The sequence below is a fragment of the Eutrigla gurnardus genome, assembly GCF_963514095.1.
Source record: "Eutrigla gurnardus genome assembly, chromosome: 2".
Classification (NCBI taxonomy): Eukaryota; Metazoa; Chordata; class Actinopteri; order Perciformes; family Triglidae; genus Eutrigla; species Eutrigla gurnardus.
This window is the reverse complement of record NC_139916.1, coordinates 14437417-14450451: the sequence shown is the minus strand read 5'-3', so window position 1 is coordinate 14450451 and position 13035 is coordinate 14437417. Positions and strand designations below refer to the sequence as shown.

At 39.9% G+C, this 13035-nt stretch overlaps 1 protein-coding gene across 2 annotated transcripts in view; it reads left to right on the top strand.

The window, feature by feature from the left end:
* slc2a9l2 (solute carrier family 2 member 9, like 2) overlaps positions 1 to 13035 on the top strand; it is an 80306-nt gene that overhangs the window by 1180 nt on the left and 66091 nt on the right. For both annotated transcript variants that reach the window (XM_084022839.1, XM_084022840.1), the window contains exons 2-6: positions 1739 to 1825; positions 5354 to 5455; positions 9873 to 10033; positions 12172 to 12296; positions 12713 to 12858. In XM_084022839.1, the coding sequence (XP_083878965.1) occupies positions 1739 to 1825; positions 5354 to 5455; positions 9873 to 10033; positions 12172 to 12296; positions 12713 to 12858 (621 nt within the window). The remainder of the gene's footprint in view (positions 1 to 1738; positions 1826 to 5353; positions 5456 to 9872; positions 10034 to 12171; positions 12297 to 12712; positions 12859 to 13035) is intronic.

Sequence of the window (13035 nt, the reverse complement as noted above, 5' to 3'; positions counted from 1 at the left end):
GTTAAGATTATTACAAACAGCTTGCTATTTGAACATATGTTTTGTGTTTGGTAGTAGAGCATGAAGGATGAATGAACTGTAGATATACTACTGAATATTGATTATTTAGTACTACATATTATTGTATACTGTGGCATATATTACAGTATTGACCTCCTGCTCAATTGCATTGTATAATGTCATCTTATTATTTTGCAAGTCTAAGCTGCAGTTCAATTGAACAATTAGGCTTTGCATAAATTTGAATGCATGTGATGCATTGCAGTAAAAAAAAAACAGTGCACTGCTTTGGACGCCAGTTTGATTGTTTTACTGTGTATATTAATTGTTTTCTACATTTGCCAAATCATGATCTATAACAATATCAGAAAATATCCTCAAATTGTCATCGTGATTTCGACCATATCACTCAGCCGTTGTGCTTTAAAAGAGCCTGAAAAATACATAATTGGACTATTGGATTATGCTGCAGAGTGGTTTGTGTTTGGCATCTTGATGCGTTGTTTTTGCTCTGACACCAAGGTGCTCTCCTGGAGAAAAGAGATTTTCCGTTGGATTATTTCTTTCAGGTGAAGAAATATCCACTTACTTAACACTTTTAAGAGTTAACCTAGTATTTAAGAGCACAGAATGTTGCAGTCCATGTTGTCATGTTGGAATGCTTCATTACATGTTTTAGTTGTGGGGCTTTATTTGCTGCTGAAGTGGGAACAGCATGTATCTTGATTGAAAAAGAGAAGGCAGGATAATCTGCAGAGTGGAAAGAAGTCATTACCCAATAACTTTGTGAGACTTACCTAGTAAAGCATTGGAAAGCCTCTATTGTTAGAATACATTTTTTTCAATGGGGTTTCTCTGTGTGTGGAAATGTAGACCGGCCACTAGCTCAGCGACTCTTCCAGGGAACGGGGTCACGATCGCAAAGATTAGAGGGAGGTATCTTTAAGTCAATACCTACAGTTCCTGATAAACCCTCAATGATTTCCTCTGCATGTTGGACAAACACCAACACTACCTTCTAATTCACTTGAACGAGCTACTTTTTTCTGCTGTACTCGGCGACTGCAAATAGTCCCGCTATCATTCCACTCCACAGCAAACATCACAGGCTGGTGAAGCATTTTGACGTAGTAGTTACAGTATATGTGCAATGGAGTGTATTCAGTTCAGATTTATATTCTCCAACCATTGTCAAAGTTGAAGATAAACTTCATGCTCTATATTGAAATTGTTATGGAGACTCAATAGTGAGGACAGATTGTTAAGGTTACCTGTGATCTTTTTTTAATTGTATGTATTCTATTCAAATGATGTGATACATGCCTAATGTGTTACTTTACACCAATTTGGAGACCTCCAGATTTCATACAGTTTCAGGATTTTATGTTATGTCTGCTGTGCAGTATTTGTGAGTGTTAATATTCTTATAACCACTAGGTGGCATACTATGGCCTTTAAGTTGCTATATATTGCACTTAAATGTTTCCAACTTTAGCCACTGTTGTTCCGGTACATTTTTTTTCCTTTGCATATTGGAAAACTGATTTGACATGATTGCTAAAATCCCTGTGTTCGTGTTCGTATGTGCACGTCAGCATATTTAGGCACAGATGTTTCACTCAGTGCTTCCATATTCTATAAGTCCCACTTCCCCCTCTCCATTGTGAAAATGTGTCTTGTCTTTCTGTGGGTATTCTGTATGAGCTGTGTCTAAATGTGATACGACCGTCCCATTTAGGGTTGCTGGTACGTTAAGATGGACAAATCACAGAGGCACCGGCCAACAGCTCACAAGACAAGCGACTCTGGGAAGACCTCTGGACAGGTAAGTGTCGTAAAATCACCCATGGTCAAGCCGAACAAGGTGACATCTTTTGTGATGTTTATTAGACTAGTTGGACAGCCCTGTCCTCCTGATAGCACTATGTGGGTCACATCTGTTTGACATGCTGTTTGCCTGTTATGACATACATTAACCAGTTATGATGCTGGCAGATATGGACAGATGTTTTTATGTGCAAACTGTCTTCTGCTTGAACAGATGCCCTCTCTGCTGTTAATATCAATGTTTGATTTAAGTAGTTTGACCCATTTCAAACGTCATTGACTTACATATTCAGTAATGTAAAAATAAAGAACGTTAACTATGCCAACATGTACAATAATCTTTTTTCCTCCACATTAAAGAGTCCTGTTACATGTGCAATATTTCACAGTACTAACAGTTAGATTTATTAACAAGGCACACCGAAAATCACAGTGGAATTATTAATTATTGCTTTGTTCATTAGTGTCTTTGTGTGTAAATGATGACATCTAACACATTATGAGCTGCGTGCCACTCACTCGATCACATTCTCTCGCTGCAAGTGGCTACGCAAACGTTACAGCCCGACCACTACGCCACGATAAACCACTCCTAGAAGATAACACACAACCGGGCAGTTTGTAGTGATTTCCATTGCAGTCACTTCACCGTCTTATGAGCCACACAATTGTGCCGACTCGGCAAAAACACAAAGTATCATTGTTGGTGAAGGTGGTACCCAATGCTTTCACTCATCATTGGTATCTTTTTCCACATCTCTTCACATCAGGGAACTGAGATAATCAGTTTTAGTTATATCTATATGGTTCTATTGGCACACACACTTGACCAGGCACCTAAAGGGGTAGAAGGCAGCAGGAATTTGTCAGCATTTTCCACTTCCGTTTCAACAGGCTTTTTGAGTGGGCTTTTGGTGAGAGGCCTGAAAAACAGGTCATTGTGGGTTAACACAAGCTTAAGAGATTTGTACCTTTTGTTCTTTTTTATAAAATACATCAGTTAATACCCATCCCATGAATTTTGAAGCATTTATGTGTCTTTATAAACTGAAAAACGTATATCAAGGAGGTGTTTAATCACATTCATACCTGGCTTCTTCCTCAGTTTGATCCTTGAGCTTCATTTCATCTTATGCTGGCTCTTTATATTTTTATTTTCTCCATTCTAGCACATATTTAATAAGTTGTGTGTTTTTTTAGTTTCCACTTTGTAGCATTTACTTTTTTTTCCTCATTTTTTGTCAATTAGGCTTATATAATGATGGTCTGCCTGCCTCTGTGTTCATACTGTCTCATTGGCTTACCACAAGCAGACACCGCTACTCCCCCCCTGGACATGCTTAGTCATGCCCTCATGAAACGTATTATGAGGAAAACTAAACATGTTTTGTTCAAAAAAATCAAGGAGGCTGAAACTGGAACAAAAATCAATGTAATTATGTCATCCAGGACCAATAAAATAAAAACAGCCAGTAGAGAAGAAATGGCACAGTAACACACATTTATTGTTAATGTATGTTTGCCTTTTTGTAAAAGCAGCAATATTTTTAGAATTCATAGGTCATATTACTGTAGCTATTTTGTGAGATATGCATTAATTGTTCAAGCAGGACTTACTGCCACTTACCCCCCACCCCCAGGGTCACATGAAACATGAAAAATGATGCAAATTTCTTAACCATGTGCAGGGATTGCAAAACCATTTCTAAACTAAATGATGGAAAAAAATTGGTTGAACAGTCCGTGTGCATGGATGATACACTTTCAGGGCAGCAAGATATACAATTATAAGACTATATAGTATTTAATATCACCATTATAAAATGTATGACCTGTGTAGAGGAGTATCGTAGCAATTAAGATTTAAGGTCAGCACTGGCTGGCTCATTGTCATTTCATTTTGTGCAGACGTTAAAACAGTTTTACAGATGCTCCACCTACCAATCTGTGTGCTCGGTTTAGCAATCTGTGTGTACAGATTACCACATCATTGTTTGCTTTACTATGTGACCCTAAAAAATCCGGAACTGACACTGTAAGCACCGACCTGGCACCACATTTAACCATGAAGGGCTCGGTCATGCCGCTGCATAGCAAATGTCTTGTTGAGTTTCTTACGGCACTTGATCGTACAATCTTGATTGGCAATGCTTTAGCCTCCCGAGGCAGACGGCCGTGTTGTTTTTGTAATTTCGTGAGATCACACTTCAAGACAACTATTGGGAATTGATTATTATGTGAAACAAGTTAAAAGACACGCTGTTGCTTACAGCTATTTAAGTGGTAGCAAATGGGAAAAGGAGGCCTCTACTGGGAAACATATCAAAAATGTTATATTCCAAGCATCTTATATAATGGAATGAAGACAAATGGGCAGAAACAACATAGATTTAACACACCTCCTACATCGTACTACTCTCTGGGCGCTAAATGTTGGGTGGGTTGCCTCCGACTTTAATCACTGTTGGAAATAAGTACTCTGTGCTAAAATAACCTATTTCCAACTATTTATTCAGCTTGAGCTTTTGCTCGGTTGGACCACCAACTGTTAAACTCAGATGTTTCACTCACATGGTTCTTTTACCTTTAACCTTTAACCTTTCAGGAAGTACTGTACTTTAATCAAATCCGATTTTATAGGCTATCCACTGCATATGTAACACGCTAGATCCCACGCAGAGCCCGCTCATAGCCGTAAGTGCCTTATTAAGTTCTTTAACACATGAAATTGAATTAGTTATCATTGATAGCTGCAGGATCATCTGTTCACAAATTTGAATATGTGGACAGTTTGTCTTATAATTTGTGAAATTTGCTACTAAAACACTCCTAGATCATCCTGTCAATGTACCATCATTTTAAGTTTCATCTAGCTGAAAAGCTATTTAAAAAGTGTCATGTAGCCTTAATAAAATGGAAATCAATGGTGGCAAATTTGGTAGTTTGCTAGTTTTGTCTATAGTTGCAGGAGTTAACTGGTTAATTTATCCAACACTTTGTTCCATAGCAACAAACATCGATACTGACCACGTTGTCATGGATATACAGTGTCATAGCTCTTTGTCAATCCATTTTATTTCTCTTTGTAATATCATCTTTGTTTGTGTTTTGTTTATATCATGCTGCTTTACACTTTTGTCTTTCCATGTTTTTTGTTCTGACACCACATATTCACAGCTATTCTTCTTCTAATAATAGATCTATTGTGTGTCTTTACAATGCCATTCACTCTCATTCATTTCTGAGATCTACAGCATACTGTATATATATTTCACTTCTCACTTAACTCTGTATCAGCTGCCGTTATCACTGTCCATCAAGTGGCAGTTCTTTAGCACCTTTAGTCAAACACACTCAAGGGCAACATGAAGGGAATAACCCAGTTTCCCGGCCTAGATACCTGCACCTACAGTTAATGTAACGTCCTCTGCTGAATTTCCTCGGATTTGGCCCGACTTTGATGTTGATCAACAACATGTTCGTGTGTGTTTGCTGAACCTGTGTGTTATGTTTGTTCTCTCTCCAGCCGCCAGTCACAGGCTGTCTTTTCAGTGCAGCCTTCTTCGGTGCCCTGGGGTCCTCTTTCATTTATGGTTACAACCTTTCTGTGGTCAACGCTCCTGCTTTGGTGAGTCAAACTGTTGCACATCCACATGGAGCACCAAATGATTTTCTCACTAACTTGATGGCTTAGGACCAAAGAGAGACTTTTTTTGGTCGCTGCAGGTAGCTATTTTCAGCGAGAATGCTCTGAAAAAACACTTTGCATTACCTGCTCAGCATCAAAGATTAGACATTTAGCAGTTAAAGAGACATATACTTCCATCAGGAGTGGAGAATAAAGCTGAGCTAAACGGAGAGATAGAGTACTTACATTTAACAGGTGACCAGAAACACAACTATAAAAGATGATAGATACTGACTCCGTACGTGTAAATAACTGTTAACTGCTAAAGTGATCATATGTCACTTTCAAAACTTGATTTCTCTGCCCTCGTGGCTAAAAAAATCACCAAAAACAAAACCGTTATTGCAGCTTTAATTATTTCTCTGTAACATGAGATATACATTATAATTTATAATTAAGTTGAAGTTAAAATGTGAAAAAGACACTGAGTATATTTTAAGAGCTAATCTGCTTCACCAGGACTGCGTGGGTATGGTTTGATAAGGTTTTATTGACGGTGACCTGCAACAGAAGCACACAACCATTCAACTGCCACATCTTGATTAAACTATTGCTTCATCCAGATTGCTGCACAGTGTGTGACATAACACTTTACAACTGAGGCCATTTAAATCCAGTGAGAAGGGCTCAGACACAGACAAAAATAATAATACAGAAGTCTCTCATGAGCTTTACCAGAAAGTGCTGTCTTTATATACTGTAGAACCATCGCATTGTAAGAAGCTAATTGAGATGCTTTTTTAAAATTAAAATAATGGATCAGTCCCCGTGACATCAGCGATAAGTAAGCGACATAACATTTGTGACAAGTCATTTAAAGAAAATGCTGCAAAGAAAGACTAATGTCACTCTCTTCTCTTGAATATATTTCACTGTTTTTACTGTTAAGCTCAATATTTCAACACTGTTTTATGAATAAATACCGAACGGTTGTTTCGGAAATCAAAAAATAGTTTTGCATTACAACATTACAATTGTATGATGCCCTAAATTCCATATGGTGATATTGTCTTAGCTTAAAGGCAGAGTAGATAATTTGGAAAACCACTGAGACCACGCATCGCCAGACCGAAAAGAAATTAAACATCTAAAATGATTGCGATAACATGCCTGAAATGGGAGAACATATTTTCTTAAGGTTTAACTCGTCCACTTTCAGATGTGATCAGAAAAACAAAAAAAGTGTTTTAATGGTATGACGCAAAAGGAACCCATCTGAGGGAATCACCACTGCATCTTACACTCAGACGACTCCTCATAGATAGCTCAACATGTTTTTACCGAATTTGACACACTGGAATGAAAATGTAAGTAGGAATGTCTCTCTAAACATTTAAATTCTAGGTTCATCCTACTACACTGTATTTGCTGTGTGCTGCTTACAACTTGTTTAAAGTAAATGTGCTGACATATATCGATGTAGGTAGGTAGGGTAGGTAAAAAAAAAGCATTCTTTAGCATTCCTTCACTGAAACAATGAGATAATAATGCGGTCACGACACAGCAGGGTTCTCCTTTTAATAAGGTGCACAGTGAACCACATCGCAAGGTTAGAAGTGATTGGTGAATTCAGGAAGCATTGGGAGGATGAAAGGGAGAGTGGAAACTGTGCTTGAACTTGGCAATATTTATAGTCCAGAAGTGAGAGAGATATTTTTGTGTAATGCACATGATCTACAATATATTTCCACTCAATGCATCACCAGCTGTAGGTAAATGACAACAAAAAAAAGATGTTTACAAGAGATGCCCGCTAAGATTCTGCTGCTGGTCAGAATCCCAAAGATCACGAGCACCACTGTGCCAATACTGATGAAACAGGTCCCGAGTGTTCTGACTAAACCGTCCCTCTGGCCTCTTATTATCTCTGAAAGGGGGCAATGATGGTTTCTTCTCTCTGCATAATAAACCCATTTCTGTTCAGTCATGCCTGGTGTAGCAGTAGCCTCGTGGTTTAAACACTGTCGATGAATGACGTCCCTGATGTCCCCTACATTTCTCAGTGACACCCTACTTATGGGCAGTTCAGGCTTCATGGTGCATCAGTGACATGCTGGCCTTTAAGTAACCCTCTTGAGTCTTAACCTTTCACAACGATGCTGGAATGTAAAATAAATGACTTCACTTAAACAGAACCTATCCATGTCCCATTTGCCAAAAAGTTGTCTCAACCCCTTTGATAAAAACCCACTGAAATCACCATCAGTTCCATATATAAGATAAACCAACAGTCTGTTTCCCCATCCATTGTGCCTCACACTGCGAGCCAATGTGAAAATGGCAATATGAAAAGCAGTGTTAAAAATGTATGGCTATAAAATTCTAATAACCTTTTTAGCTCTTAAGATGTCAGTCATCAAGTATGTGATCAGATGCATGGACAGTCAAAGCAAACACTTGCCATTCAAATATCCATTTTTTCTGCTCCAAATCAATGGCAAGGTGATGGAAATCTAGCCACCATGTTTACAAGCCCAGTGTGGTGGGGGATTTGAGAAAATCAGGCACATTTCTTTTCTTTAACGAGGTTTTAAGCTCCTTTACATAAAGACTTCAAGCAGGGGAAGTATTGTTATGACAGCAGCGGAGAGGGATGAAAGGAAAAATAGTAAGTAAGTAATGCATACTCATATTCAAAATAATAATTCATCCAAACATTTGCACCAGAACAAACTGTGCTCTCATGACAGCCTGTCCTCTCTTTGTACCGTTGGCTTAAATGCTTTGACTCAAACACAAGAAAGCAGGAAGCATGTTTTGGATTTATGGAAGATCTAAAATGTCTACATTAAAACAAATCAAACAAAGAAACACAGTGGTATACAATACACATTGCCGTATGTGTTTTCCCTTACATATATACATTTACTGTATACATACAGAGCATTATACTTATGTCATTATTCAATAAAAATGTTTTAAAAGCATGATCATTCAGACCTTTGCCTTTAATAACTGAAAGAATTCACAACGCAGGAAACAAAGTGATGAGGTGTGTTGCATTCCAATGTTGTCCAGCAGAGGGAAGCTCATGTCAGCAAAGATGACTTCTGTACATATAAATATGTTTTACTCTATTCCATAATAGAATAAACCCGGGTGAATGCTGCTTTCTGGAGGACGATACTGAAATGCAAATCAACGTGTTTTGAATTACATATAGAGGCCAGCATGGCCAGACGCCTGAGAATGTTTCCGACCTGCTCCATTCCAATGTCACAGTAGGTTGCTTAGGTCTTCTGACCAAGGCGTCCTAGTTGTCCCATGAGTTCCACTGAAAACTAAAGGTGACAGGCGGCTCAGACACAGTGGGATGCTCTTCTTGTTGACATTCGGTCTGTGGTTTAACATTTCTTACAAATTCTTACAAACCACTTTTCTATTGATTATTGTTGATACAGTTAATCTATAGCAAATGCTGTAACAAAGGTTAGAGGCTTTTGGCTGAATCTGAGATGGTTTACAGGGAGCGAGAATGAAAGAATGATTGTGTTTTCTGAAGTCACACTGAAAGTGATTTTTCAGTCTAATGTGAAACAAGTTTGTCACTTACAGCTCCTCTTCCTGACACTTGCAAGGGGCTGCCAACCCTGAGAGCCACAGCAGACAATGGAAATGTCTGTTACCACGGCTACATCTGCTCTTGGCACAGACGAGACATGCCCTCCACTGTGCGTCAGAGTTTCACCGCATGGATACAGGGATACTTTAATTTTATTTTCACAACTGTGAGCTGCCATATAGAGTGTGGGGATGGATGGATAGATGGATAGGTAGTGTAGGTAGGTAGGTAGGTAGGTAGGTAGGTCGGTAGGTAGGTCGGTAGGTAGGTCGGTAGGTAGGTCGGTAGGTAGGTAGGTAGGTAGGTTGGTAGGTATGTAGGTCGGTAGGTAGGTAGGTCGGTAGGTAGGTAGGTAGGTCGGTCGGTAGGTCGGTAGGTAGGTAGGTAGGTCGGTCGGTAGGTAGGTCGGTAGGTAGGTAGGGAGGTCGGTCGGTAGGTAGGGAGGTAGGTAGGTAGGTCGGTAGGTAGGTAGGTTGGTAGGTAGGTAGGTAGGTAGGTAGGTCGGTCGGTAGGTAGGTCGGTAGGTAGGTCGGTAGGTAGGTCGGTCGGTAGGGAGGTAGGTCGGTAGGTAGGTAGGTAGGTCGGTAGGTAGGTAGGTAGGTAGGTAGGTCGGTAGGTCGGTAGGTAGGTCGGTAGGTAGGTCGGTAGGTAGGTCGGTAGGTAGGTAGGTCGGTCGGACACTGAGGGGAGGGGTTTGGTTGGAGGGGGGGGTATGGTGCTTTTTTCAAATCTGTCTCAGAGGCTCAACTGATTTTTAGAATGTAGACCATAACTTTAATCTCTTTTGTTTTGCAGTACATTAAAGCTTTCTACAATAAGACGTGGATTGAGAGATATGACAAGCCTCTTACAGCTGAGACAGCCACCCTCCTCTGGTCCACCACGGTGTCCATATTTTCCATCGGAGGCCTTCTTGGGGCGCTTTCCGTCTCCGTATTCCTCAAATTACTCGGAAGGTGAGTCGACCCACTCCATGTCCTGTTCATGTAGCACAGCAGTGTTTTGCCTACAAGTGTATCAGCCTGGGACGTGAGTTTCAGTTCAGAGGATCACACTTAAATGTGGATGCATGATGGGAAATAAAGAGCACTGAGACATTGACAGACCAGTGTAATCACTTTATTTCCCTTTAAACTCCACGAAACCCATCGCCACTCTGATACGAGAACACGCTTCCAACTAACAGCAGGAAGCAGATACTACTTGTTTTTTTGGATAGGCCTACACTTTTAATTTGACAATCTGACTGGATTTTGTTGCCATTGATCCAGATTCAGGCGTCTTCCTTCACCGTGTCCTGCAAAGCGATCCAAGCTAAATGGAAGTTTTCTTGATAGTGGTCTTGATGATGCTGTAACTGGAAGTTCTTCAGCATTAAAATTCATCCTCCATATAGTGACACTCCTTGCGAGCATCTTTGCACATCTTTGTCTCTTGAGGAGGAAGCGGCGTGAAGGGTGGTCAACCCAGCTGGGCATGCTGTCTAACGAGTTGTTAAATAGCAGCCAGTTGTCTGTCCCAGTGTTGAATTGAGAAGCATGTTTTCTCGCTCTTTCTTCATTTTTCTGTTCTTCAAGAGAAGGGTCAGCCAAAGTTTTTTCAGCAGATAACAGGGTGAACGGTGTTGATTCACATCACAGACGTTTTTATAAGTGGAGGTCAGAAGTCGCCTCAATTGATTGTTTTCTATTCTGGTTTCTATGCCCTCTGCCATAAGCTGTCATTCTGCTGTCGGACGTTGCTGTTTATTTATCTGAGAAAAGAGGACGCTGGTGAGAAAAAAAGCCCCACAAAGTCCCGATGAAAACAGCTCCATCCGGATCGCAGCCTATGCAATTGCTTTGAGTCTCTCTACTGCCTCTTTCATCATGAGCTTCCCTTTGAGAGACCATACTGTAAACAATAGGTTCTTAAAGCACACATATTGTCTTTATGAATATGAAAAATAACAACATAACTTCATCTTTATGAGCTTCTAACTTTCTAATCTGCTGGTCCTCTGCAGCCACCTCATCTGCAGAACTGACGGGACTTAAATATACAGTACATTCGCTCAGCCTCTTGGTTCATAAGTCACCATACATCGCATGCTCTTTTATGAAATTTATATATACTACAATTAATGCTACTAATTTAGTTAATGCTTTAGGAAATTGTTTAGAAAAGTTACTTCCTGTCTGCCAGTACAGTCTGGAAGTCGTCTACGCTGTTGTTAGAGTCAGTGATATCCTTGTGTAGCCACGTCTCCATGAAACACAACACTACTCTCACAATGCTCTTCCTTGCCCATCATGCTAGCCATCCTTCCTGATGGCAGGTAGATGCTGATTGTAGCTCCTTTTCTTTGTTCCTGCCCTACATCAAATCCTTCCAGGTCCTCTGCAGGAACTGTGTTCATTGGCTGCATCTTAATACAGATCCTGAATTAGGACACACCCTAATAGTGTGGTGAAGGTGACATTGCACCCACATCCTGATTAATTTAGTATCCTACTTCTGACCCTTGGGCGATCATGCATTAATTGTGTTTTTCCTCAGACAGGACCACCCAAAGCTTGACTGGTCACAGACAGCCTCCTTTGGAGAATACATATTGATTTTTCTGCTTTGTTGGCTCTGAAAAATAGTACACCACAACCCCTTGCTTAGTGCTCTTGCAGCCATAATAATTTTTTTTATAAAGCCCCTTTTAACCTCTGCTCATTTTTTGCTTCAAAACAGCTTATTGAAATGTCCATTCACAAAACTTTCTGAAAGCTGTCATGAAATATTTTGGGGTGTAACCTTACCACTCTTGCCATTTTACATTTTTCACTTTATATTATGACCTCCATGTTTTAAAAACAATGTCTTTGTGTGTTTTTTTTTTATTTTTTATCTTCAGTGCTATATCATTGTAGTTATTACAGACATGTTTCAGAAGTTAGATTTAACACACACATGATTGGTTCTGCTATTTAAATATATCACAAAATCATTGTGTTAAATTTGTCAAATTTAACTGAAGTGAATAAAGTTTGTACAGGATCATTTTAACCTGTCCCTGATACGTGATGTTTCGCTCTTGACCAACATATTTTCTTCTTGACTTCAGAAAAGGAACCTTGCTGTTAAATAACAGCTTTGCTGTAATAGCTGCTCTGCTGCTGACCCTGGGTGAAATGGCCAAATCTTTTGAGATGCTCATCATCGGTCGGTTCATAATCGGGGTGGACTCTGGTAAGTGTTTCATCTACCAGGCAGCGTACAAAAAAAACTGTAGCAAGCCACTACATTCTAGAGAGATGATGACCGAAAAAAACAGCATACATGACAGTATCCTGTTTCCAATGACATGTACCTGTGAAAGAAACCTTTAAAATGGTCAATACTGGCAGTGTGGGTTTAAGGCCATTTAGTCTCTGTGCATTTCTGTTGGAAGATAAAACTGATTTAGAAGCAGACATTTTCAAGGTAAACGAAACACAAAGGGATACATAGACACTCTTCTTTTTTTCCCCCTTGTGATACACCGGTATGGTAAAAAGTGATGTCAGAGCATTGGAGCGTTGAGGCCAGTTATGCATCATATTGAACAAAAAATCTGTCTTTTGTCCTTTTCTTGGCTATATATTGTTTTGTTGTTTTCTCTACAGGTATAGCTCTCAGCGCCCTCCCCATGTACTTGGGAGAAATTACACCAAGACATATCCGAGGCTCTATTGGTCAGTTCAACTCCATCCTGATCTGCTTGGGAGTGTTCACTGGACAAGTGCTGGGTCTGCCTGAGCTGCTGGGTCAGGTCAGTGCTGTTAGACATTGTAGATGATAGGAACGCTCTCTTTGCTTTTCTCTCGTATATGCTTTTTGAGGTGTTTTGATAAAGTATTGGCTCTTTTCTAGCAGGTGTACAGTAACGAGCATAGTCGTGGTAGTCATCTTCACTTCACTTGGTTCACTTCACTCTCAGCACCGCAGC